Here is a 27,539-nt window from a genome sequence, read left to right as displayed (position 1 = left end):
CAATAAGTTGCAGCATTCAAAAAAGATAAGACAGTCATTTATTTACACTGTTACAGCAGCATCCGATGCTGGTACACTGGGTAGCAAGGCACACACACTATGAAATTGGTCATATACGAATTATCAAAAGTATAAGCAAAAAGTATAAAGTATAAATAAAGAATCTATATCTTTGAAGAAATATTAACATTATTTGCAAATAAAAAAACATGGCATACATTGCATACACAACATTAAAAACCTTATTCTAGATAAATGTATAGAATTACACATTCTTTAAACGTATGATTGCTTTTAAAAGGTTAAATAAATCATAAATGATAAACAGAGAACTAGGTTAGTAACTTTGCAGCTTTAAAGATATAAAAATATATACAATGTCAAAAATATATCAATAATTTATAATACAGTTTTTAACAATACAATTTATAACACATTATAATATCAGTATAACTCTTTGATAATTGATTCATTAAAATAAATGTCTTATTAACTTTAAAAAAAAAATAAAATAAAAAAATAGTAACATAAATGTTTAGGATTACGTAAAAAATCGAGATTTTCATCAAAATTCTTCTAATAAACATAATATTGAATTTTACATTTTAACATTGTCAGTAGAAAGATAGGAGGTAAAAGACAGGAGGACAGGGCTAGGATAATAATGTTAGCTGAGTGTTAAAATAACACTGCTGGGGTAAATTTATGATAAGAACAGCACTGCTGATGCAAATGTATGATTAAAATAGCACTGCTCAGGTAAATGTATAATTGGAAAAGCACTGCTGAGGTAAAGTATGATTAGAATAGGACATGCAGAGGTAAATGTATGTTTAGAATAGCACTGCTGAGGTTAATGTATGATTAGAAAAGCACTGCGGAGGTAAATGTATGATTAGAATAGCACTGCTGAGGTAAAAGTATGATTACAATAGCACTGCTGACATACATTTAAGTTTAGAATAGCATTGCTGAGGTAAATGTATGACTGGAATAGTACTGCTGAGGTAAACTTATGATTAGAATAGCATTGTTGAGGTAAAGGTATGATTGGAATAGCACTGCTGAGGTAAAGGTATGATTTGAATAGCACCGCTGAGGTAAATGTATTGTATGTATTGATATGCCTACTGGGATTTTAAAAATGAAATGTATTCAATAAAAATGTCTGTTTGTAAAAAAGCAAGTTTTTATGAAAAAGCAAGTAAAACATACATTCAGTCCAGTTTTTCATATGTCCATGTGTGAATATGATGCAATTCTACCAATATAAACATCTATAATGTCTTTCTGAAGGTCTGATGACATTATTAATACTAAGTATTTGATTAAAAACGCGCCGAACACAGTGTTGTGAATTATTCTTAGATTTTATTTTAAATTCACCCATTTCTACCTTCAAAATCACGCACCACAGCCCGCAGAATGTAGCCAGCAGAGGGGTTAGAGCAGATGATGCAACAGCAGCTTATAAAAGCAGCTCCATCTGCGGACATGCAGTCAGCCACGTTGGCCTCCCGCACACCCACCTACCCTCACTCACACAGCGGCTGGACAAGGAAGTATCATCCCTTATTCTAAACTCTTTTACGGTAAGAATAAATCGCTTTATAGTCAGACTACAGTTAGATAGGTTTTGTTAGGACCCCTGTGAGCGATACGGGTGGAAAATTTGCCTCGTTTAGGCTGAAATCTCCGGTAATACTAAAATTGATGGAGCGGCGCGCAGCTGCAGGTGTTGCCGGCACGGGCGCCTCTTTGGCCGGCTTTCATCGTCGGTGGCTCCGCAGTTACCTCCGGAAAGCTCCAGCCCCAGGCTAAATGTTAATATTTGTACTTTTTATTATATTTTGGAGCTTATATATCGGTTCCTGGATTAATTAAGGTGTTTTTTTTATGTTCAAAGATTAATGTTAGCTAGCGGTTTAGCACTCTTTTTGAAATCATTCGTTCCACCTTAAATAGTGCCCAGGCTTCTGAATGGCACTGCTGCCCCATTTAAGGTGGAACGGATAATTCCAAAAATGAATACAGCTTTATAGCTAGTATTTTCATTAGGAAAATCTAAAGTTAATCAGAGTCGAGTATATTAAATATTTTAAAGGATGTTTTAATTAATTTTGGCCGACAAAATGTGTAGTTATAAACCCTGCAGATATAAAGCCACGTTATTTCTTAGTGAAACTGTACAGATTTCAGCTATACAGTGACGTGCCAGATGTTATGTAAGATGAAAATTTCAGGTGATGGAACAGGTTTGGTTGCCTGTGATGAGCAGATCAGCTGGATTGCAAGAAACGTGAGATCCACACCCACATCTAAAAATATATAGCTTAAAATATATTAGGTCATATACAGTTTGTAACGCGGGGATGAGACGGGAGGCGGATTTAAATGCGGGTAAGGCCAGACTTTTAATAAATAACAAATAAACAAACAGGGGAATAACGAATATAAATATGTACATAAACAAACAGGGAAAACAAACAAAGAGCTAAACTAAACAGATAAGTAGCTAAACTAAACAGATAATAACTAAACAGGGATAGGGATATATATACAAAGGATAAATACATAAATATATACAAAACAAGGGATATAAACAAACACGAGATATAAGCAAATAATACAAACTAAAAAAAGAACTAGAAACTTGGCAAAACTATAACTAGGACGTGACGTGACAGACAACGTAGGAAGGTGCAAAGACCGACGGAGGACAAGGTGGCAGAGGAGGGCTATTAATAGTAACATGAAACACTGAACACCTGGGGAAACAGGTAACGGGGCGGAGCTACAAATTACACACACGTGATGGAAAAGTACTAGGACACACTAGGAAACGGGGAAAACACAGGAAAACATAGCGAGGGCGTAACACAGTTCCAGACAAAAGTTTGGGCACACCTTTTTTATTCAGTGTTTTTTTTTATTTCTTTGTTTAAATTATTTCCTACATTGTAGATAAATATTAAATCAATAAAAACCTATTAAAGAGACACATATGGAACTATGTAGTAAAGAAAAATATCACCAGCCAACTATACCTGTCATGATGATTACATAAAATCATGATGATCAAGTATAAAGCCATGTATAGCCATTTTTGTGATAACAGGAAAGGAAAATGTTTATTGCCTTTAAAAAGGTGTAATTTCTTTGTTATATATAGTTTTATTAGTGGCATGTAATGGTCTTAAAATTCTAATAATATCGTTGGTTGCAATCATTTTGGGGACAACATATTGTTTACAAAAAAATATCGTGACTACACCTCTGCACCTCTAGAAACTCCGTAAGGACGCTGAAAAATCTATTCCAGGTAACTTTACCTTATAAAGCCACTGAGAATGTACTGAGATAATTAATATGCACTCATGACTACGTTCACATTACCAGGCTGAAATGACTCAAATATGATTTTTTTGCTGCAAAAACAGCAAAAGCAAACCACCTGGCCTTTTTTCACCATCTCCACCTGAGCATGTACTTCAGACCAGCTGTTTACTGTTTCTCCACTGCAGCAAAATATGCTCCACATATGAGCTGCTAACATCCATTTACCTTAATAAAGCTACAAATCGCTTCTCAAATTTTTGTTGTTGGTGAAGAAGGAGACTTTATACAAGTATCAATGTGCGCATGTGAGGCAGCATTTCAAGGACAGATTTGTTCACATTACACTCAGATACAGCTCACTTACATTTATGAATGTGAACCTTCAAGATCTGAGCAAAAAATCGGGTTTGAGCAATGTGGCTTGTAATGTGAACGTAGCCTATGTCATCAAATCAAAATGTGACTGCTTAGAAGAATTTAAAGTATAAAACATATTTGTTAAAACTAATTTGTTTAACACTTTTTGTTTATGAGTGATTATACATGTTATACATGTTCCTATAAAGTTTTTAATATCTTTAATACTAAATTTACAATGTAAAAAACAAACAAATATAAAAACAAAAAAAAACACATTGAATGAAAAGAGGTGTGTCCAAACTTTAGGCTGGTACTGTATGTAGAAAGTACATTAATTTATATCTAAACATATTTTTAAGTAATTATATTTCTTTTTTTGTATTTTTAAAAAATATATTGTATAGTAACATTACATTTGTTGTTCCTAAAAAATGTCAAAGAAGCTAGGATGCCTTTAATTTTTTTTTTAAATAACATGCGATTTTTGGGTGTAATGATAATTAAATTCAACTGTTTTTACAAATAAATGGTTCTTTAAGGTTGCTTAATCTAGTGACAGATGCAATATATTAGCAACAAAGGCTCTCTAAAAGTTATTTTTAATGGTGAGTCATTGTCATGATTAAAGTGGAACCTTCACTTCAGTAAATCCTTTACTGTTTCCTGGTAGTTTAATGTCTTCCGTTAAGGTTTATAATTAAACTTAAGGTGTTTTATGCACCTGGGCACAGAAGTGTCTAAAAATAATGTGCCCAAAATAATGACACACAACAAAATATGTTCTTACAGGTCTTTACTGAACATGCCTATTCAACATTTAGGAGGAATTTTAGCCCATTCTTCATAGCAGAACTTTAACTCTGTCTTATTTATTGGATGCCTCAAGTCAATCAATAGCATCTCTATAGGGTTGAGATCTAAGCTAAGCTAATTTAGACACTTTAAAGGACAGATTACTTTTTTCTTAAGTCATTCTGTTGGGGAATTGTTTCGGTTTTTAGGGCCATTGTCCTGTTGCAGACACTCACATTATCATGTAGATTTTTAAATTAAACTTTTTAATGCCCCAAAGCAGGGGGCATTGAAATACAAACCCTTCCTTGGGGGTGGGTTGGTTAGATATGGGGCTTCTGACAACATTTCTGAGTCTAAAGAGACTAATGTGAGATTGTACCGGAGAGAGTTGTTCAGTTTATGGTAAAACCAGCTACTGCACCTGCATACTGTTCTGTACTTTACTGCATATATTAAATAATTTATAATTCATAATCCGAGTAAAAACTGATTGACATACATAACAAGATGATTATTTAAATTATTAATAAATTAATATTTTCTCTCATATGTTTCAACTTATAAATAAAACAAATATATTGTTATAGTCTAGTTCCCGTCTCATGAACCCAATATTGTGTCCCGTCTCGTCTCGTCTCAGCAGATGAGTGTCTTATCACACCCCTAATATGTACAACTCTGAAAAAAAATTCATGAGTTTGTTTGTTTTTTTAAATTGAAAATCTGATGATCACAAGCCTTCAAACCAAGCTGAACTGCTTGAATTTTTGCACCAGGAGTGGCGTTAAATCATCCAAAGGCAGTATGTAAGACTGGTGGAGGAGAACATGCCAAGATGCATGAAAACTGTGATTAATGAATATGAACTTGTTTCATTTGCATTATTTGAGAACTGAAAGCTCTGCATCTTTTTTTTTTTTTTTTAGCCATTTCTATTTTTTTGCAAATAAATGCTCTAAATGACAGTATTTTTATTTGGAATTTGGGAGAAATGTTGTCTGTAGTTTATAGAATAAAACAACAATGTTCATTTTACTCAAACATAAACCTATAAATAGCAAAATCAGAGAAACTGGTTCAAAAACTGAAGTGATCTCTTATTTTTTTCAGAGCTGTATGTTTAGTAATATATGAAAAATAAGCAATCAGATGTGGACACTGGTAAAAACACTAGTGAACACTTGTGCAGTCAATGGGACCAATAGCTGACTTGTGCCTTTGGTGGAAGACAGCACAGTATGTTTTTTTTAAATATGTAATTACGCAATAATACACTCAAGGTCTGGCTGTTCTATTGGGTATTTGCACTGGTGTGCTGCAATTTCTGGCAGAAGGCCATATGCCAGTCTAGAGCCCAACCTTTACCACAGGTCTGATTAGGAGTGTACTAGTGCACCAAGGTCATGGTCAAAATATTAGGATCTTTGTAATACTGAGATACTATGCAAGGTCAATGGAGGGGGTGAGCATTATGGCCCCAAAATAATATCACAATATTTTATGGTATTTACGCGATAACAATACTTTTGGCGATATGACAAAACAATGAATAAAAAAATAAATTCAAGAATACACTACTGCAACAAAATAAAAAAAAATACATTTTACTATTGCATTCGATGTGATATGATATGATGGCGCACTCCTAGCTGAGATATTAAAAAATAAAATATTTGTATTAGATTGTAACAGAAGTCAATAATCCAGAATATCATGATACAAATAATGCACTCCAGATATCTCCATATATCCAGGATTAAAGTAAAATAAATGATACTGGACAGATATAATCTTTTCTTCTGCTAAAAAAAGCAAAAAAGTAGTACCCTGATGTGATAATTAGTAGTGAGTGATATATCAAGATATTTCAGCGTATAAAATTGTTTACAATATTCAAAAATACAGGTGACTTTATTGCACACAATATAATATGGCACATATGTAATTATTATGAACCAAAACAGTTTAAACCAGAATATGTTTTATATTTTAGATTCTTCAAAGTAACACCTCTTTCTTAGATGATATGACATTTTCTCAGTCAGTAAAAAGTAAAGTTACAATGAATGACTGGGCTAAATGTCTTGCCTTTTAATGTATTTGAGAGCATTAGTAGAGCTGGTATACAGTAAATAATCATTTTGACATGTTCTAATCCATAGTATAGCAAAAACAACTCAACTTAGTAAAGAAATAATACTGTAAAATACTGTAAAATGTAAAATACTGTAAGAAATTAAGGTCAGTCAATCTAAAAAAAAAATCAAGAATTTCATAAAAGTACCCACAACAGCAGTCACAAAGACCATCAAAAATGTTTCGATGAAACTGGCTCTCATCAGGGCCACCCTAGAAAAGGAAGCTCAAGAGATACCTCTGTTGTACAGGATAAGTTTGTATAGAGTTACACAGCCTCAAAAACTGCAAGTTAACAGCCCCCAAATAAGAGCCACCTAAATGCTTCACAGAGTATTATGGTTTGTTTAACACTTTTATTCATTTTCCTTCCTAGTCTGGATGACTTCAGTAGTTATTTGCAGTGTGAGACAAAAAATAAGCTAGAGATAGGTAGATAGATACTTTATTGATCCCAGAGGGAAAATGACGTTGTTTCAGCGTATTTACATTGATCTTAGCCATTTGTGGGCCTAGTGTCAGCCTTATCCCTGGTGTTACAGCCTTGTGACTGTGTGTCCACGTGTAGGACTTTTAGCTTGTCTTTATTTAGCCACTGGCAGGCGGACCTGGGGGTGTGTGTAAGGGGGCAGAGGCACAGTAGCCTATCGTCTTCCCTTGACCAATTTTAATGGGCCAATCGAGCACAGTGGAGAGGTCACTGCCCCCCACAGAGGTTGAGGGGTCCATCCTGCTGCGTAATCACACAGATTCATAGAAGGTCGCTGACGTCCGAGTCTGTAAATGTTTAATCTAGCGGTGCTCCTGGTTTGAGGGGGCGTGAGGCTGGGTCAGGAGGTGTCCAGTCAGAGGACAGTCAGACAGTAACTGAGGTTAGAATGAGTTCAGGGATCTAAGTGAGTCCAACAGATCAACACTGTGGAAAAACTGGACAGAATTTCAGGATAGAAGATTAAACAGTTTAAATGATTTATTGATTCAAGGACAATTACTCAGTCCCAGTTTATATAAACTCACCCCATCACTAGCCAGTCACAGTGCTCCCAACACCAGAAGTGTGAAGATCTGTAATAAAGATATTTAATGAAACTTTGTGTTGAATCCAAAGCTGAATAGAATCTGTAGCTTTATTGAATCAACAGCCAAATTAAATCAGTGGCTGTAAAGAATCATCAGATACATTTATTTAATAGTTGTATTAAATCAGTTGCTGAAATTATAAGTTGTATAGAATCAGTAGCTGAATTGAATTAATAGTTGTATTGAATCAGTTGCTAACATGAATTAATAGTTGTATTAAATAATTTACTGAAATCAATTAATAGTTGTATTGAATCAGTTGCTAACAAATTAATAGTTGTATTGAATTTGTTATTGAAATGAGTTAATAGTTGTATTGAATCAGTAGCTGAAATGAATCAGTTACTGAAATGAATCAATAGTTGTATTGAATCAGTTTCTAAAATTAATTAATTTTTGTATTGAATCAGTTGCTGAAATGAATTAAATAGTTGTATTGAATCAGTAGCTGAATTGAGTCAGTTACTGAAATGAATTAATTGTTGTATTGAATCAGTTGCTAAAATGAATTAAGTTGTATTGAATTAGTTACTGAAATGAATTAATTGTTGTATTGAATCAGTTGCTAAAATGAATTAAGTTGTATTGAATCAGTTACTGAAATGAATTAATAGTTGTATTGAATCAGTTGCTAAAATAAATTAAGTTGTATTGAATCAGTTTCTAAAATGAATTATTAGTTGTACTGAATCAGTTGTTGAATTGATATAATAGTTGTATAGAATCTGTGACTGCAATAAATGAATGGTTGTATTAAATGTTAATTGAATAGTTGTACTGAATCAGTATTTGAATTGAATTAGTAGTTTTATTGAATTAGTAGCTGAACTGAATTAATTGTTTAAATTGAATGAAAGTATTTTTTTAAACAGTAGTCTGAATTGAATCAGTAACTGAATTAACCTAATAGATGTATTAATTTAATAGCTGATGATTCAGTAGGTTAAATCTGAATTGAATTAGGAGCTGAAAAGTTAGTTAAATTTAATAAAGTGAATAATGGCGTGTTTAAACCTGTTGAGATTGTAGTTGGGAGTGTAAACTTTGGTGAGTGTGAAATGGGCAGACTGTTTCTCAGATTGTAACCGGATCTACACAGGGCTGTTTTTTCCTGTGTACATAATTAAACACAGCGTTCTGAGAAGATATCCACAGTGACACTGAAGCTAGTCCTCACTCTCTGCTCACACTCCACACTGTCAGTTCTGGGCTGTTGTTCTGAAGGCCAGAGTTCATCATCAATGCTGTATCATGCATCTGTAGGTTCTGGGGGTAGTGTTGATGTAGTGCTGCATTGTGAGGCGAGTGCTCACTCTGCAGATATACGTTCCTGATGTATGGCTGAATGGTGATTGGCTGGGATTAGCTGTGATGGGAGCCGGTTGAGGCCTGTTGAAAAGCGCTATTGTTGTGTATGAATGAGATTTGCTGATGCGCAGAACAGCCAGAAGACCTGTTTCAGTGCTATGGGGAAAGTTGTGCTATGGGTGGAGCCTCCATAATTATTAAACTAGTCTCTGCCTAAATGTATAGAGAGATTGAGGTCAGCAGAGTTCATAAAACATCCTAAATATATATCCTAAACTATATATGCAACATATTTCTTGCAGTGACTGTTATGTATGTCACTCTGGCTTAAGCCCATTTCATCCCTTGGATCGTGTAGGCCTAAAACTTTCCCCTACACCTCAATTCTGAGATTTTTCAGAAGCACACTCAAAACAGAGGGATGAGAATCACTGGCTAGATGGCGCCACAAGTGACCAAAGAAACTCCCCTAAATTACAGTATTTTAATAGTTTAATATGTCGTTTCAATGTTTGATGGCCATTTTCTTGCTAGGAGTTCATCTCAGTGGCTAGCTAGCTAGCTAGCTAACTTTCTCAGTCCACCTTAAATAGCGCTACAGAAGGCACAGGCTGCAGAAGTTAAGGTGGAATGGAAAAATAAAATGAAATTAAAGCTATTAAAATCTTATTTCTGCTCCCCATCACAAAGAAATTAAGGAATAGACGATATTTAATAGCCTGCCCCCTTTTTTGAAGACTTATGATGCCCTAAAGTTAACTAGTTAACCAGCAGCTAGGTTACTGAACTTTAGCGCTTCACTTCTATAGTTATATCTGCATTGAGTGCCTAAAAGGGGTCCCAATTCTTAGTGGGAGGTTTTCACCCCTTTCTCTTCTAACTATGTTTTAATGGAAAGCATTAAACTCAAAAACAAGGGGTAGGGGTACACCACAGAAATGGGATTGGGCCTATATCTACTATGTATGCTTCTGCGAGTGTATTAGCGAGATTAGCTTCTGATTAGCCAGAATATACATTACGTTTAAATCGTGAATATTCTAGTTTTACAAGCAAATAAAATACAGTGGCTTGTAAAAGTTTTCATACCTATTGAACTTTTCCATATTAAGTCACATTACAACCACAATCATAAATATATGTAATTGGAATTTAAAGTGAAAGACCAACACAAAGTGGTATACAATTGAAAGTCCAAAGAGCTCACCAGACAGGTCAGGAATAAGGTTGTGGAGAAGTTTAAAGCAGGCTTAGGCTATAAAAAAGATTTTCGAAGCTTTGAACATCTCACAGAGAACTGATCAATCCATTATCTGGAAATGGAATGAGGATGGCACAGCTGTACAGTAAACCTACCAAGACAAGGCCGTCCACCTAAACTTACAGGCCGAACAAGGAGAGCACTGATCAGAGATGCAGCCATGCAGGCCCATGGTGACTCTGGACGAAATGCAGAGATCTACAGCTCAGGTGGGGGAATCTGTCCAGATTATTAGTTGTGCACTGCTCAAATGTGGTCTTTCTGGAAGAGTGGCAGAAAGAAAACCATTGTAAAAAGAAAACCATAAAAAGTCTGGTTTGCAGTTTGCCAGAAGCCATGTTGGAGACACAGCTAACATGTGGAACAAGGTGCTTTGGTCAGATGAGACCAAAATTGAACTTATTGGCCAAAATGCAATTTTCTTTCCATTTTTTTTGTATGCCACTTTGTGTTGGTCTTTCACATTAGATTCCTCTTAAATATTTTCATGTTTGTGGTTGTAATGGGACAAAATATTAAGATGTTCAAGGAGTACGAATACTTTTGCAAGCCACTGTATTATCTTTCTTTCTGTAGTATTTTATTTTTCCTGTTTTCATCAAAATGTTGTGTAGTGATCATTAGGGATGGGCAATATGGCCCTAAAATAATATCACGATATTTCATGGTATTTTCACAATAACGATACTCTTGGCGATATGACAAAACACTGAAAAATAAATAAATCATGAATACACTACTGCAACAAAATTAAAATTAAATTTCATTATTGCATACGATGATATGACACACCTCTGACTGAGATATAAAAAAATACAATAATTTTATCAGATTTGTAACAGAAGTCAATGATCCAGAATGTCATGATACTAATAATAATGCACTTCAAATGTCTCTAGTTAATCTATAATGGGAAATAAGAACAGTGGGATTTTTTCTTTTGCTAAAAACAATAAAAAAGTAGAACCCTGATGTGATAATTAGGGGTGGGTGATACTGCACGATACTTCAGGGTATAATATCGTTCACGATATTCAAAACATTTGCAGATATTGTCGTGTACGATATGATATGGCACACTCCTAGTGATCAGGTTTCTGAACATAGTGGACCCTGTTTATTTAGGAGCAGGACAAGGAGGAGGTGACCTAAATTTTCTAATTAAAAGTCCAACAATAGTATTAAATACTGACTAATACACAAGCTTTGATATTAAAATTGGTATCCTAACTAAAAAAAGTTATTAGTTGATCCCTAATAGTCAATGTTTTCTCTTCACCTGACAGTGGTGCTAATGTTGTGGCTGTTTGGTGTTCGTGGCAGTGATTCTAATAAATCTGATTTCATATTGTGGCTCTTTATAATAGCATATTATTAGAATACTGTCAGACTGTCAGTGTTTTTGGAACATCAACACTGTGACTCAGCCCTTTTTCTCAACAGTTAAAAAACAGGTACTGGATTAGCCTATTGTAAAGGTGGATTACTCTGAGTGCAAGATGTACTTTTTACAAATCACTCCCTACATAAAAACCACGATAATTACAGCACAGCACAGCCAAAACAGGATTGTGTTACACTACTCCTACTATAAAGCCAGCATCTACCCACTCTCTGCATTATAAGAAACTCTGAATGTCTCTTGTGCTTCTGCTCACTGTACACTACTATTATAAATAATAACTCATTTTAATAACCCTTCTCTCGTTTCAGAAATGCAGGGCATGCTGACTCGTCTGACCCACCTGGGCAATGTCGCCCCCTCCCTGAGCCGCGCAGTGCATTCTGGGACGCGGACGGCCTCTTATGTAGCATCTCAGGCTAAGCGCGCGGAGCGTCAGCTGACCTCAGAGGAAGTGTACGCTCGTGAGGATCGTTACGGAGCGCACAACTACCACCCTCTACCCGTAGCCCTGGAGAGAGGAGAGGGTCAGTACCCAGTCCAGACACCAGCCTGTATACACCCACTGACCTTAGGCTAGTGATTTTTGCCGTGTTCCATGAAAGCTAATTAACTCTATAGTAGAGTTGCACGGTGTACCGAAGGTTCGATTCTTTTTCGATACTACGTCATCACAAACGATTCGGTTCTTTAGCGTTCGATGCTTTCGATACTATATAGCCCAGTCACTAGCTTCAAATGAGTCAAATTAGTAGGCGCGATTTGATTCAGTTCATAAGAAAACTGATTCACACCGCAGCAGTCGGTGTGGCAGGATTCAGATAAACTTAGTGTTCTGAACAAATGAATCGATTCACGTGTGAATCGATTCATTTGACTCGCTTGAGCGACACACGCACGCGCAAGCCAGCAGAGCAGCGGCGAGTGTAGAATGGCGACGTCTAAAATAACAGATGTCTCTCGTCCGCGACTTGTGGACAAAACGGGCGCGAGGAGTGAAGTGTGGGCAAATTTATAATATTTAATATCTGGCTGTGTTTATGAATAGTTATAGGTTCAATATAGACACCCAATATGCCATTTTAAAGCTTAGAATCTCGGCTTTTCAGTTATCTAGCCTATTTAGCTGGATCTCCTTTCAGAAAATAAACATTTAGGGCGAAATATGCCTTGCTTCTGAAAATATGAAATCATAATTTTCATATTTCCGTTTCTCGTACGTCCATATTTGATCGAATGCGGACATGTTATACACCATTCGAACCGTCTGTCTCTCCGGATTCGCTCCGTTTTACTGTAGGATGTACGGTTCCTGAATTAGAGCTGAAAGAGCGCGTCACAGCGCGTGTTCAGAGTTAAAAGCTGCTTGTTTTTCGCTGCAGGGTTACCTCAGGTCACTCCCTCCACCCCCTCAACCCCCACCAGCGGCTCCCCCACGCTCTTACCTTCAAAACCAGACTTAAGAGAATCCATCAATCCAGTCTCCTGCAATCCCCAATTATATACAAACAGCGCATGAAATAAACTGAGGCAGAAAAAAAATAACATCCACTTTATCTCCTTATTAAAAGCGTAATTTTCGAGGCTGCATGTGATAACGCACGTGTGGTTAATCTGCAGTCCAAGGAGAACAAGGTTGACAGAAGACCATGTGGACACACTTGTTTTCCTGGCTAAGAACCTTAAACAGGCAAAGAAACTTCCCACAGTGTAGTTTCAGAAAAGAAGAGGTTTTAGTTTTTAGGAAGTGTTTAGATAATTATGTTATAGTTAAGGTTATAATAACGAAACTTGTTTTTTGTTCAAATGTTTCATTTTAGAATAAAAACGTTTGCACCGATTGTTCAGTCCAATCAAAAATAAACATTTTATGTTCAGATATTTTTATTGTTTTTTTTTTCTTCCAAGTATCGTTTTGGTATCGAGAATCGTGATACTACAGTTGGTATCGGTATCGAAGTCAAAATTTTGGTATCGTGACAACCCTACTCTATAGTGACCTTTGGGATAAACAGCTCTGGAAAAAATTAATAGACCACTTTAGTTTTGCTATTTATAGGTATATGTTTGAGTAAAATTAACATTGTTGTTTTATTCTATAAACTACAGACATCATTACTCCTAAATTTCAAATAAAAATATTGTAATTTAGAGCATTTATTTGCAGAAAATGAGAAATGTCAGAAATAACAAAAAAAAGCTTTTAGACCTCAAAAAATGCAACAAAAAAAAACAAGGCAAGGCAAGGCAGTTTTCATGCATCTTGGCAGGTTCTCCTCCACCAGTCTTACACACTGCTTTTTGATTACTTTATGCCTTTACTCCTGGTGCAAAAATTCAAGCAGTTCAGCTTGGTTTGGTGACTTGTGATCATCCATCTTCCTCTTAATTATATTCTAGGGGTTTTCAATTTGATAAAATCAAAGAAACTCATCATTTTTAAGTGGTGATTTTTTTTTCCAGAGCTGTAGGTGTGGTGTTTCCTGCACTGAATGTTAATCACCATCCACTGCACAGTACACTGCGGGTGGTAATGCCTTCCATGTTGTATTCCTGGTACACACTTGACTTGTGGATCGAGGAATGATAAAAAAAAATACCTGCACAATTTCAGATATAGAACATCTCATTCATCTGCACCTACTATTAGACCTCACTCCAACTGGCCTTGCCATGAGCACACTGGCCAATGTTCAGCCTTACTTACAGGATAACTCCTCACAATTTATACAGGTCCCTGAGGTAACACTTCCTAAACATTTTACATACTTCTATCCCATGTCACTGTACAGTACAGTTAGATTATTCAGATAATAATAAGTTGTATTAAATGAAACATTGTGTTGGTTATTAATGTGTATTATGTGGCCGTCTTGTCCGTTTCAGGTATTTACATGTGGGATGTTGAGGGCCGCAGGTATTATGACTTCCTCAGTGCGTACAGTGCTGTTAACCAGGGCCACTGCCACCCCAAAATCATTGCTGCTCTGAACGCCCAGGCCTCCAAACTGACCCTGACCTCCAGAGCCTTCTACAATGACATGCTGGGAGCCTACGAGGAGTACATCACCAACCTGTTCGGATACGACAAAGTTCTGCCCATGAACACAGGTCTGGTTAATTTCCTCTGATTATAACGGAACAGCAGTCATTTCTGGATAGATCAACTTTAAACTTTTCTATCTACACAAATGTAGTTTATTATTCATTTTATTGTTTGAGGACGGTCTATAAATAAAATACCATTAGTATCTGAATGGCAGTAAAATCTGTTTAAGTAATAAGTTTTTATCCCATTTTCTCCCCAATTTACACGGCCAGTTACCCAACCCACTCTTTAGGACTCTCTCTATCACTAGTTGGAGGAAAGTGCAGCGACTGGGTTCCGATACATCAGCTCACAGACGCCCTGTGCTGATCAACATCACCCTTTGGAGTGATATGGGGAGAGAGCGCCATCTACCTTCCCAGAGAGAGCAAAGTCAATTGTCTCTCAGGGCTCTGGCAGTTGATGGGAAGCTACATAAATGGGATTCAAACCAGATTTTTGAACATTTTATTACTTAAGTACAGTAGTGAAGAAAAGTTCTACTTTGTTCCTATTAGGGGTTATTACTAATAGGATATTACTAATATTACTTTTCTTTAAAGGTCTCACTCCATTGTTTTTTCTTTATTATTTTTAAAATGTATGATTGAGCCATCAAGTGTTTATATTTAGCCCTACTTTATTTCACTGAATTGGCGGTCTCTAAAGAAAGACAGGATTTGACATTTACATCTCTCTGATCAACCTGTATTTCTGAGGAGTTTCTTTTACTATCTAATGCAGACAAGGGAGCCTGAGGAAGAGTTTTATATGCAGCATGCATATGCAGCATGAGAGACCTATAGTATTTCACAAACAACAAAAAAAGTGGATTTTAGCGGAAGGAGACCTTTAAAAGTATGAACACACTCACACAGACAAACATAAGGGAAATGTGGGATCAAATGATGTGTGCACTTTAGAACATAGAACACACTTTAGAAGCCTACAATCATGTTTGTAGGTCAAAATTCGTGACCATTATGCAAAATGCATACATTAATTTATTTTTGGCGTTTGTGAATTGATTCAGAATCGTTTTTTTTCCACCCCTAGTTCCTAGAAATCTCTGGTCTCTAATATTTACTATATTTCCCCTATACCTTACGGCAGCATCCAAACCATTGATTTCATAATGTGATCAGGAAAAAAAAATTCTAATTGATTTTTTCATTTTTATAATTGTTCTGCTCTTGGTCTTGAATGTTGTAGGTGTTGAGGGTGGAGAGACTGCCTGTAAGCTGGCGCGTAAATGGGCGTACACTGTGAAGGGCGTTCCCAAGTATCAGGCAAAGATCATCTTTGCAGGCAAGTAATGTTATTTTAACCACAGAGAAGTTAAAGATCTTCTTTTAATCAATGTATAATTGTGTTTGTTTGTCTGGAGGGCTAACAGTTAGCCAGTACGCATGAAATGGAACATCCAAATTTCCAGCAGTCATACAATAGAAAACCTGTCTCTGTTAAACTAGCTAAACATTTTCAGAATTATATGATTAAAGTCCAGGTTTTAGTTATATAAGCATGTATATATCTGTATAGATCTGTAGTACTGTCCAAATATCTTTAGAGATTGTTTATCTGTAAGGCTGTAACTATATTGTGTATTAGAGTTTATTCTAATGTTATATAGAGTTAATTACAGATAAACACTCTCATTGACAACTGACTATTTTTACTCTAATCATATATATTGTTATTATAGGTATACACTTTCACTGACCACTGACTTAATTTTTATTGTAATGTTATATAGAGTTGATTACAAGTAAATACTCTCACTGCCTGAATACTGACTTTGTTTGTTTTGGTTTAGTTTTCTAATGTTATATAGAGATAATTACAGGCAGACACTCTCACTCAACACTGACTTTATGTTGTTTATTTGGGTTTAGTATTCGAATGTTATATAGAGTAAATTACAGATAGACACTCTCACTGACTGAACACTGACTTTATGTTTGTTTTGGTTTAGTATTCTAATGTTATATAGAGTTAATTTCAGCTAGACACTCTCACTGAACACTGACTTCATGTTGTTTCTTTGGGTTTAGTATTCTAATGTTATATAGAGTTAATTACAGGTAGACACTCTCACTGAACACTGACTTTATGTTGTTTATTTGGGTTTAGTATTCTAATGTTATATATAGAGTTAATTACAGGTAGACACTCTCACTGACCACTGACTTTATGTTGTTTATTTGGGTTTAGTATTCTAATGTTCTATAGAGTTAATTACAGGTAGATACTCTCACTGAACACTGATTTTATGTTTATTTTGGTTTAGTATCCTAATGTTATATAATAGTTAATTACAGGTAGACACTCTCAATGAACACTGACTTTATGTTTATTTGGGTTTAGTATTCTAATGTTATATAGAGTTAATTACAGGTAGACACTCTCACTGAGCACTGACTTTATGTTTATTTGGGTTTAGTATTCTAATGTTATATAATAGAGTTAATTACAGGTAGATACTCTCTCACTGAACACTGACTTTATGTGGTTTATTTGGGTTTAGTATTCTAATGTTATATAGATTTAATTACAGGTAGACACTCTCACTGAACACTGACTTTATGTTTATTTGGGTTTAGTATTCTAATGTTATATAGAGTTAATTACAAGTAGACACACTCTCTCTCTTTCTCTCTTCATGTAGAGGGTAATTTCTGGGGGCGTACAATGGCAGCTATCTCCAGTTCCACTGACCCCAGCAGTTATGATGGTTTTGGTCCATTCATGCCGGGATTTGAGCTGGTGCCCTACAATGACCTCTCTGCTCTGGAGGTACCACTGCTTTCATTGTCTCTTTGTCCCAGTTTATATAGTGGCCACATTATTAGAAACACACATCTCCTTGTATTTTCTCTCATAGTTCTCTTTTGTTAACTGTGTGTGTGTTTATGTACAGAAAGCTCTGCAGGATCCGAACGTGGCAGCGTTCATGGTGGAGCCCATCCAGGGTGAAGCTGGTGTTATGGTGCCGGACCCGGGTTACCTGACGAAAGTGCGCGAGCTCTGCACTAAACATAATGTAAGTAACACACCTGTGCAGTTCTACACACACACCCACACACACAGTTTCTGAGGACTGCAGAACTGGTTTGTTGTTTTAGAGGATTAGGAGTTCTGTGGGTGGAAAGAACATTGTATACTTTAGTCTGTCAGGTCTGTCAGCAATTCTTTTCCAGATTACTGAACACAAGTATCCTACAGCACCAACAGAAAGGTGATAATTACAATAATTATACATTTGATTAAAAAAATGACTGTCATGTTATGTTAAGTAAAGGATGTTATGTTGCAGATGGAGAGTATAGCAAAGCCATTTTTCTTCTTCTGCCTCTTCTTCTTCTTCTTGTTCTTTGGCTTCTTCTTCTTCTTCAGCTTCTTCTGCCTCCTCCTTTTCTTCTTCTTCTTCGGCTTTTTCTTCAGCATCTTCTTCTTCTTTTTCTTCTTCTTCTTTAGCTGCTTCTTTTTACTCCTCTTCTGCTGCTGCTTCTTCGTCTTCTGCTTCTTTAGCTGCTTTCTTTTTCCTCCTCTTCTTTTTTAGCTTCTTGTTCTTCTTCAGCTGCTTCTTCTTCCTCCTATTTTTCTTCTATTTCTTCAGCTTCTTCTTCTGCTTCTTTTTTGGCTTCTTCTTCAGCTTTTTCTGTGTCTTCTTTTTCTTCTTCTTCTACTTCTTCCACTTCTTCAGCTTTTTCTGTGTCTTCTGTATCTTCTTTTTCTTCTGCTTCTTCTTCTCCTTTTGCTTCTTCAGCTTTTTCTGTGTCTTCTGCATTTTATTTTTCTTCTTCTACTACTTCTTTTTTTCTTTAACTGCTGCTTCTTCTTCTTCTTCTTCTACTTCTTCTTCAGCTTCTTCTTTTACAAACCTTCCATTTCTAGTTGGATCTGGGCTCTTATGGGTTAAGACAAACGGTTCATACCTATTCAGAAGTGGGCGCATCATAGGGTGTGGACCAATGGATATAAAACTCATATGTATGTGGAATGGTGCTGCTGTTCTGAGCATTGTTAGCGAGTTCTTGTTAGTGGTCTAAATGTGTGTGTGTTTTGTGTGTTTACAGGTTCTGTTCATTGCTGATGAGGTTCAGACGGGTTTGGCTCGGACAGGTCGCAGGTTGGCTGTGGACCATGAGGCCGTGAGACCGGACCTGGTGGTTCTGGGAAAAGCTCTCTCTGGGGGAGTCTACCCTGTGAGTAGATACAGCTCTATATCTACTATAGAAAGAACAGCTAATAAGAGAAATAAGAGATGTTTGGTTAGGTTAGGTTCTGAGAACAGATTCATACTCTGTACTAATGTTAAACACTGTTCATGTTTATGGACTGCCAGCGAAGAAAAGAGAGCTTGAGTGAGCGAGAGACAGCGCAAGTGAGTGAGAAAATGAGTGAGAGATAACATGAGTGAGCGAGAGACAGCTTGAGTTTGCAAGAGAGTGAGCGTGAGGTAGCGACAGTGTGAGCAAGATACAGCATAAGTTAGCAAAATCGAGAGAGCGAAAGACAACGCGAGTTAAGGAGTGACAGCGTGAGTTAGCGAAAGACAGCACAAGTAAGCAAGAGACAGCCCGAGCGAGCGAGAGACAGCATGAGTTAGCGAGAGACAGCGTGAGTTACCGAGAGACGGTGCGAGTGAGCGAGAGACAGCGCAAGTTACCGAGAGATGGTGCGGGTGAGCGAGAGAAAGCCAGAGCGTGCAAGAGACAGCCCGAGCGTGCGAGATACACCCCGAGCTTGCGAGAGACAGCCCAAGTGAGCGAGACAGCCAGAGCGAGCGAGAAACAGAGAGAGTTAGTGAGATAGACAGCACGAGAGAGCTAAAGACAGCCCAAGCGTGCGAGAGACAGCTCGAGTGAGCGAGACAGCCAGAGCGAGCGAGAAACAGAGAGAGTTAGTGAGATAGACAGCACGAGAGAGCTAAAGACAGCCCAAGCGAGCGAGAGACAGCGTAAGTTGGCGAGAGAGATAGCGCGAGTAAGAGAGCTAGAGACAGTCCGAGTGAGCGAAAGACAGCCTGATTGAGTGAGAGATAACGCAAATTAGCAAGAGACAGCCTGATTAAGTGAGAGACAGCGTGAGCGAGCAAGAGGCAGCGTGAAAGAGCTAAAGACAGCCCAAACGAGCGAGAGAGAGTGAGAGAACAGATTAATTTGTACATGTGCAAATAAACAAAAATACACTAAAAGAAAGAAGAATTTCATATAGTGAAGAAAGTAGTGGAGATCTTGTCTGAGCTAGTCTTTTTTACAATGCACAGTTATATAGATTTTGAAGACTCTGTGGATAATAAACACACACTGAGCAGGTGGAGACACTCAGAGGCTCATTTAGATTCTGGTTATGATGCATCTCACTGGGCTGGTAGTCAGGGACACACTGTGCTCTTTAAACAAGCACCCTGTTAGCAGTGGACTTTGGACACTCTCCAATGGAAAGCATGAGCTAAATAGCCAATTATACCCCAAACAAAGAGAGGAAACTTCAGGAAAACACATTATAATGCCCATCTGCCACAGCTACTCTGATTTAAATGGCTGTGTTTTAGTGCCAGCTGGTGCTGAGACTGAATTCAGGGGAGCAGCACTGCAGAGCTCAGTACTCTGCAGTGTTGTAGGACAAACAGTGGAAAATGTTAGAAACAGCAGGTTCTCAGTGGTGGACATCTGGGAAATGCAGAATATGAAGAATTTGTACTACAAACACAGGAGTTATCATCGTAAACATGAGCACATTCACTGCTCACTTCCAGTGGAATGTGGTTAGGTTTTCTGATTTCTACTGCAGATCTTAAGAGACACAACTGGAGAACAATAGATGCTGTCACTATTTTTTCCTTTTTGAAACAAAAGGCAATATATAGTTCTGGGAAAAAAAACTTTCAAAATAATCAGTTCCTCTGATTTTGCTATTTATAGGTTTATGTTTGAGTAAAATGAACATTTTTGTTTTATTCTATGAACTATGGACAATGTTTCTTCCAAATTCCAAATAAAATTATTGTTATTTAGAGCATTTATTTACAGAAAATGAGAAATGACTGAAATAATAAACTCAAATAATTTAAATAAAACAATTTCATATTCAACAAGTTTTAAGATTTCAGAAATCAATATTTGGTGGAAAAAGCCTCCTCCACCAGTCTTACACACTGCTTTTGTATAACTTTATGCCACTCCTGGTGCAAAAATTCAAGCAGTTCAGTTTGGTTTGATGGCTTGTGATCATCCATTTTCCTCTTGATTATATTCCAGAGGTATTTAATTTGGTAAAATCAAAGAAACTCATCATTTTTAAGTGGTCTCTTTTTTTCACAGCTGTATTTATATAATACATCTTATATATCATGTTCAATATTAGTAGTACTAATAGTAGTGTTGTTGAGACCTGTATCAGGTAAAAGTCCTTGTACTTAATGTGTAAATATTGTAGTAAACAAGAAATCAAACTCAGTAGGGCGTAACTTTTCCACTAATCCCAGCAGTGCACACACCCAGAACAACAGGTCAGAGATGCGTGAGTGTGACGTGTGATGCGTGTGTTGTGGAGACGACAGTCACAACACTAATCTGAGCTCAGAAAAGCTTACACTAATGTGTTCCAACACGTGATGCACCCTGCGGTGTCTCCCACATCCTGTTATACGACTAAATCGCTGCTCACAGCTCAGGTCTGAATAAAGCGCTGCAGCCTAAATCTGCACAACCTGTTCACGAGCTGCTGTCCTTAATGTTCATGGTACCAGGGGTGCAACTACATACTTTTTGAGGTGTATGCAAACATACTATCGGCACCCCCCCCCCTAACATCTACTTACTTACTTGTTATGATCTGTTATATTGTAAATACAGCACCTATCCTGCAGGTGCGCCACAATGAAAAAAAAGGGGTGCGTTCCCTACTAGCCACCGAGCTCTGCAAAACCAGCAAACTGATTGGCTGTTTCTCCTGAAAGGTGGAACTTTATCCTTGAACTGGCTCCGTGATTTGCGTTAGGAGATTTTCCATTCACAGCGGACAGTGGCCCGTCTCCTCACTAATAATATAGCTGAGCTGAATGAAACGATTCTGGGCTACTGGAAATTTATTCGGTGCTAAAGCCTCGGAATCCCAGGCCAGGTGACGCCCCTGTGTATTATCATACATGAACAAACAGCTCTTACAAAAATTCTGACTAGAAATAAATTTCCGGCATCGACTTGGCGCCCCCTCTAGTGTAGCGCCCCTATGCGTCGCATACACAGACAAGCTCTGGTCCATCAGTATTTGGACAGTGACACATTTTTGGAATGTTGCTGCTGTACACCATCTTATTGTACCATATTTTTTACATTCCATAAAAGGCGCATTAGGAGACAGTAGTAAGGAACAGTGGTGTTGTCATGTTTCCCTTCTAAATCAGTAAAGCTAAGTTAAGCAAACAAAAATGTAATTCTCAAATATATATATATATATTTTAAAGTCAAATGAGTGCTGGATGTTAATTGACACTGATTTCTCTCCTGAAAACTTTTTTTACTTTTTATTTGGGTGACCAAACTGCTTCCGTTGCATTAACATTAGCAGCTAACATTTTATTTTTTGACTAATAACGTTAAATTATTATTATAATTTTTTTTTTCAATTTTAGGTTTTTAATAGTGATTTTATGCAATTTAAAAATAATGTGTTTAATTACATGCTCTGTGATTTAATTAATCTAAATGTGCATTTAATCATTTTGCATTAGTGGTGTCCGTTTGATTAATCACAACAATATTCTGTGATTAACTGCAATTAATCACACTTTTTTAAGGCCACAAATTTTTAAAGTGGATATTTAATTCTAAGTAAAAGAATGAATGTAAGAAATGTAAAATGCTATTATTTTTTATCTTAGTGGTGTCACTTAAAATACTAGTACATACTTGTATATTGGGGGGGGGGGGGGTAAAAAACCAACGTGGTGCGCTGGAATAAAGAATGCATGAGAAACATTTTTAACTTTATTTTGAACATCTCAGCTTGGTTTTAAGGATTTCTGAATTAGAACGTAATTTGCTGAGTGTAAAAGGGTGTTTTCACGTCTGTAGTCATTTTAAACTGTATAATTTAATTGAATTTTTAGATTTTTGTACTTTGGTGTGTATTCTGTGTTTATATCTGACGCTTTTATTCTTCAATTTCCGTTATCCCCATGCAGAAATCATAGGACACTATGGATTGCCAGTGCTGTAACTCCCTTTAGGTGTCAGCAGTATAGCTTCATCTTTTGCAACTCAGCTGTATGACTCTGCCTTCAGGATGTCAGCACTGTAACTGTGCCAATTATTAGTCAGTAGTGTAACTCTGTTGTTTGTGTAACAGGTATCTGCGGTGCTCTGTGATGATGAAGTGATGCTGACCATTAAACCAGGAGAGCACGGCTCCACTTTCGGAGGAAACCCGCTCGCCTGCAGCGTCGCCATGGCTGCTCTACAGGTCTGGATCCATGCAGCGTTCTGCTCCAGAGTGTATTTTATTTTTGTTTGTAAAGGTCCAGAGTGCAATGATGTGATTGAGGTTTTTATGCTGCTCATCCGTGAGTTTATCCCTTGATTGATAATGCTGTATATTTTTGACAACATGATCTGAACAGGTTCTGGAGGAGGAGAAGCTGGCAGAGAACGCTGAGAAAATGGGACAGATTCTGAGATCAGAGCTCAACAAGCTGCCCAAAGAAATCGTAACAACGGTGCGGGGGAAAGGCCTGCTGAACGCCATCGTCATCAAGGAGACTAAAGGTACGGCAGGTTTTACACTAAAAGAGAAACACTATAATATTGTGTATAATGAAAATAATGATGGAATGAACTTTTATAGAATAGCCCAATTCTGTTCATTCCAGCATTCTGAAATACAGAGCTTTTAGCTGATCCTCCCAATAGGCTTACAATGCTAATGATGGGGGCATAAATGTAACCATGCAAAGAAATCGCTATTTTTACATAAACAAGCTCTAAGTTGCTCTAGACTTCATTAGTAGAATTCTGAGGAAACACATTTAAAACAAGGCACTAAGAACATTGAAAGTCTACAGGTAGTTTATTAAAAAAGACACTTTATACACATGTTTGAGTTAAATGAATATTGTTGTTTTATTCTATAAACTACAGACAACATTTCTCCCCAATTCCAAATAAAAATATTCAGACCTCAAATAATGCAAAAAAAAAAAGTTCATATTCATAATGTTTTAAAAGTTCAGAAATCAATATTTGGTGGAATAACACTGATTTTTATTCACAGTTTTCATGCATCTTGGCATGTTCTCCTCCACCAGTCTTACACACTGCTTTTGGATAACTTTATGCCACTCCTGGTGCAAAAATTCAAGCAGTTCAGCTTGGTTTGATGGCTTGTGATCATCCATCTTCATCTTGATTATATTCCAGAGGTTTTCAATTTGGTAAAATCAAAGAAACTCTTCACTTTTAAGTGGTCTCTTATTTTTTGTGACTTGGTGGTTAGGTTTTATATTTTGCCATATTTATAAGTCACTAAATACAAAAAGAATGCAGGGAATATTCTGCAATTTATTTTTTGTCATATACTGTATGTGGGCAGTAGTGTTAATGGGTGTAGTGTGGAATTGAGCAGAGTGATAGGACATGGAAAGAAGCTGTTCCTAAACCCACTGGATTTGGCATGGATGGCCCTGTAAAACACCCAGGCACAAGAATTCAATCTGAAGTCAGTGTCTGCAGTGTGAACACCACTAAAAACTCTCCATTACCATGTGTCACTCTGAGCACTCTCCAGTGTTCTCACTCTCTCTCTCTCTCGCTTTCATTCATTCTTTCAGACTACGACGCCTGGAGAGTGTGCTTGCGACTCCGGGACAACGGACTGCTGGCCAAACCCACGCATGGTGACATCATCAGACTGGCTCCACCCCTCGTTATAAACGAAGACGAGGTCAGGGAGTGCGTCGACATCATCCAGCGAACCATCCTTTCTTTCTAAACCGATTACTTTCTTCTGACCATCAATACAAAGTAAATAACAGTTTTTCAAAAAAAAAAAAAAAAACACAGATTAAAACTGTTCTGACCACATTAATATCAACATGCAGACCACTCTGGAGTCCCAGCGAAGGAATGTGTGTGTGTGAGACTTGATGTTTCTACTGAACGCCCATTTATTAATCTATATGTAATTTAAATTGCATGAAAGGGCATCATGTACATCCTTTACTTGTGTCTCTTATATATTTTGTAGTCCAGGACCAGAGAGAAAAACATCGATGAGTGTTTGTTTTACCAGGTACAGATAGTTTGAAGATAGTTTTGAAGGTTTAAAAAAAAAAATCCAGGATACTGAAGGGTTAAAGTTCTCTACAGGTCAGCTGAACCCCAGACAGTGTTTGACTATGTGATTTTTTTTATTTTTATTTTATTTTAACAGATGCTGCTAGTTTCTAGCTTCCGTTTCCAGTACATACAACACAAAAACACATGTTTATGTGTTTATACTGCTCTAACACACTTCATTCCAGTCCACATCACTGGCTTTATTGTTGCAGGATCTAAAATGAACTTCAGTGTGGATTTCTGAGCTGTACCTCAGCAGGAACTTATGGAGAAGTCTTGAATTCTTGAATTCTATTAAGGGAGTGTGTCTAAACGGCTTTATTCCTATGTAAAAGGAATGTTTAATCTAGACACTTTGTTTTTAAGTGTATATAGCGTTCAAGTCTGGGACTAAAGCCCTGTTTTTTTATCCGTTTGCTGAATTTCAACAAACTGAAAATTATACTGAAAGAAAAAAAAACAATCAGTCTGTGAATAAACCAAAATGAACTTAGAGCACTTAGTAATATGTGCATTAAAAGAAAGTATGCATTAAATCTACATATTGAATGCATGTTTTATATTTTAATTTATTGCTCAAGTAAAAAAGGAGGAATGTTATTTGGTTGAATGTTTTCTGAACATTTGGATCTGGTTACAGAATGTTGAAGTTCAACAGTTAAAAATCCTTCAATGAAAGGGAAAGGAGCATTTCTATTGGCCTATTTACTTTCTCTTTATATCGTAAAATAACTTCATGATGAATTTCTTTTATATAATCAAACATCATAATCACCAAAATGTCTTGAAATATTATAAATTTGAAATCTCAGTGTATGTGTGTGTGTATGCATGTATGTATGTATATGTACATACATAGACTGATATATGTTTTTGCACCCCTGTTCAAATGGCATGCATGTGTTTTCATACTAGGGATGACTAAAATCAATGCTGAAAAAATCAATTGTTTTGAAAAAGAAATTGTTAAACTGAGTAAATATAGTAAACTGTAACTGTATTAGAACATACAGAATTGTGTCACAGCAGAGGATTTGGCTTTGTTACACATGAAACATCATTGTAATTCAATCAGGGGTGTCCAAACTTTCGCATATATACATATACTGTGTGTGTGTATGTGTATATATATATATATATATATATATATATATATATATATATATATATATACTCTCTTGGAGAAGTTAGGCCTAGTAGTTTACTTTCTGTGGAGAATCTCTATTCTGAATGTTGTTTAGTCCAGGACTGAATTTAATCTCCAAGTTAAACTGACTCACATTGTTTAAAATGAAGGTAATGCTTTAAGGAATTTAGTAATAATAAAGTAATAAAGCTTTATTTCTAAGCTCCTGGAGTCTGAACACACTGGAATACTGAAAAGGCTGAGTCATGATAAAGAGGACATATTATGCCTGTTTTTTGCACAAGATAGAGATGTGCTTAATGGCAAAACATAAACAAGCTGGTTCATGCTTAACCTCATCTGCTGACTTGCCACAGATTCCTACATCAGACGAAGTCTGCTGGCTATAATTCAGCTGTGTACTGTCTAAAGTTCTCAACCAGCAGAACGAAATGAGAGAACTTTAACTGATCTAGTGGGTAGAGCTCTGGTGGGAGTTGAAAGGTGAAGGGTGGTGCCACGGTGGATCTGTTCACGATTTCTTATTGTGTGACGTCACATAAAAGAAACCATCCAAACGGCTTATAGAAGCATATGATTCCTGACATCAAACTCTTTCGAAACTGATTCACAGAAAATATTTGGATGGATTTTAATTTTTTTTACGCTTGGAGTGTTTATGAGGGTAGTCGAGATCCAAGTAGAAATACAAAAGCTTTCAAAAAGTGAGTTTTGTCTTTAACTTAGGCACTGTCCACAAGTACCAGATATTTTTAAAACTGAGGTTTTTGTTTTTTGAGTTTTGGTTGCTGAAAATTTTGTTTCAACATATAAATAAATGCATTTACGGTTCTCTTATAAATGTATGATATTTGTTTAGATACAAGTGTGAAATGTACTGATTTGCTTTGTTCACAACACAGGATCTATAGCTCAATTTGGGATTTCTTCATTTTTATGTTGATGAGGTATTATTGCCCCCTACAGGGCTAATATGCTAATGCAAAGTTTTTATGTCTCCGTGGACACAAATCTGTTTTTAAAAATATCCAGATAATTATGGACGGTGCTTTAATGCTGTGTGTAAAGACTGTAGTGCATTCTGTTTTTTTTTTGTTATTGTAGTATTGTTCTCTGAAGGTGTGTGTACATGAGAGTGAATGTGTGTGTGTGTGCTTTACTGAAGCCTGAGAGTGTCCAGGCTGGTCTTATTTATCTGTACAGCGTGCAGCTGGAAAGTTTGACTGGTTGAAAAAGACTGTTTGGTTCATTGTTCTTTAAATAAATGATTGCTGAGTCAA

General features: G+C 36.6%; 1 protein-coding gene across 1 annotated transcript; it reads left to right on the top strand.

The window, feature by feature from the left end:
* The first annotated feature begins 1,482 nt into the window (after positions 1–1,482).
* On the top strand, positions 1,483–27,539 carry oat (ornithine aminotransferase). Its single transcript, XM_007238989.4, has 10 exons — positions 1,483–1,592; positions 11,993–12,208; positions 14,568–14,792; positions 15,982–16,077; positions 17,438–17,565; positions 17,690–17,812; positions 18,849–18,977; positions 23,128–23,241; positions 23,399–23,543; positions 24,605–27,539. The coding sequence occupies exons 2-10, from the start codon at positions 11,995–11,997 to the stop codon at positions 24,763–24,765; spliced, it is 1,335 nt and encodes a 444-aa protein (XP_007239051.3). The 5' UTR covers positions 1,483–1,592; positions 11,993–11,994; the 3' UTR covers positions 24,766–27,539.

This window comes from Astyanax mexicanus, chromosome 15 (assembly GCF_023375975.1).
Source record: "Astyanax mexicanus isolate ESR-SI-001 chromosome 15, AstMex3_surface, whole genome shotgun sequence".
Taxonomy (NCBI): domain Eukaryota; kingdom Metazoa; phylum Chordata; class Actinopteri; order Characiformes; family Acestrorhamphidae; genus Astyanax; species Astyanax mexicanus.
This window is presented reverse-complemented; position numbering and strand designations above follow the sequence as displayed.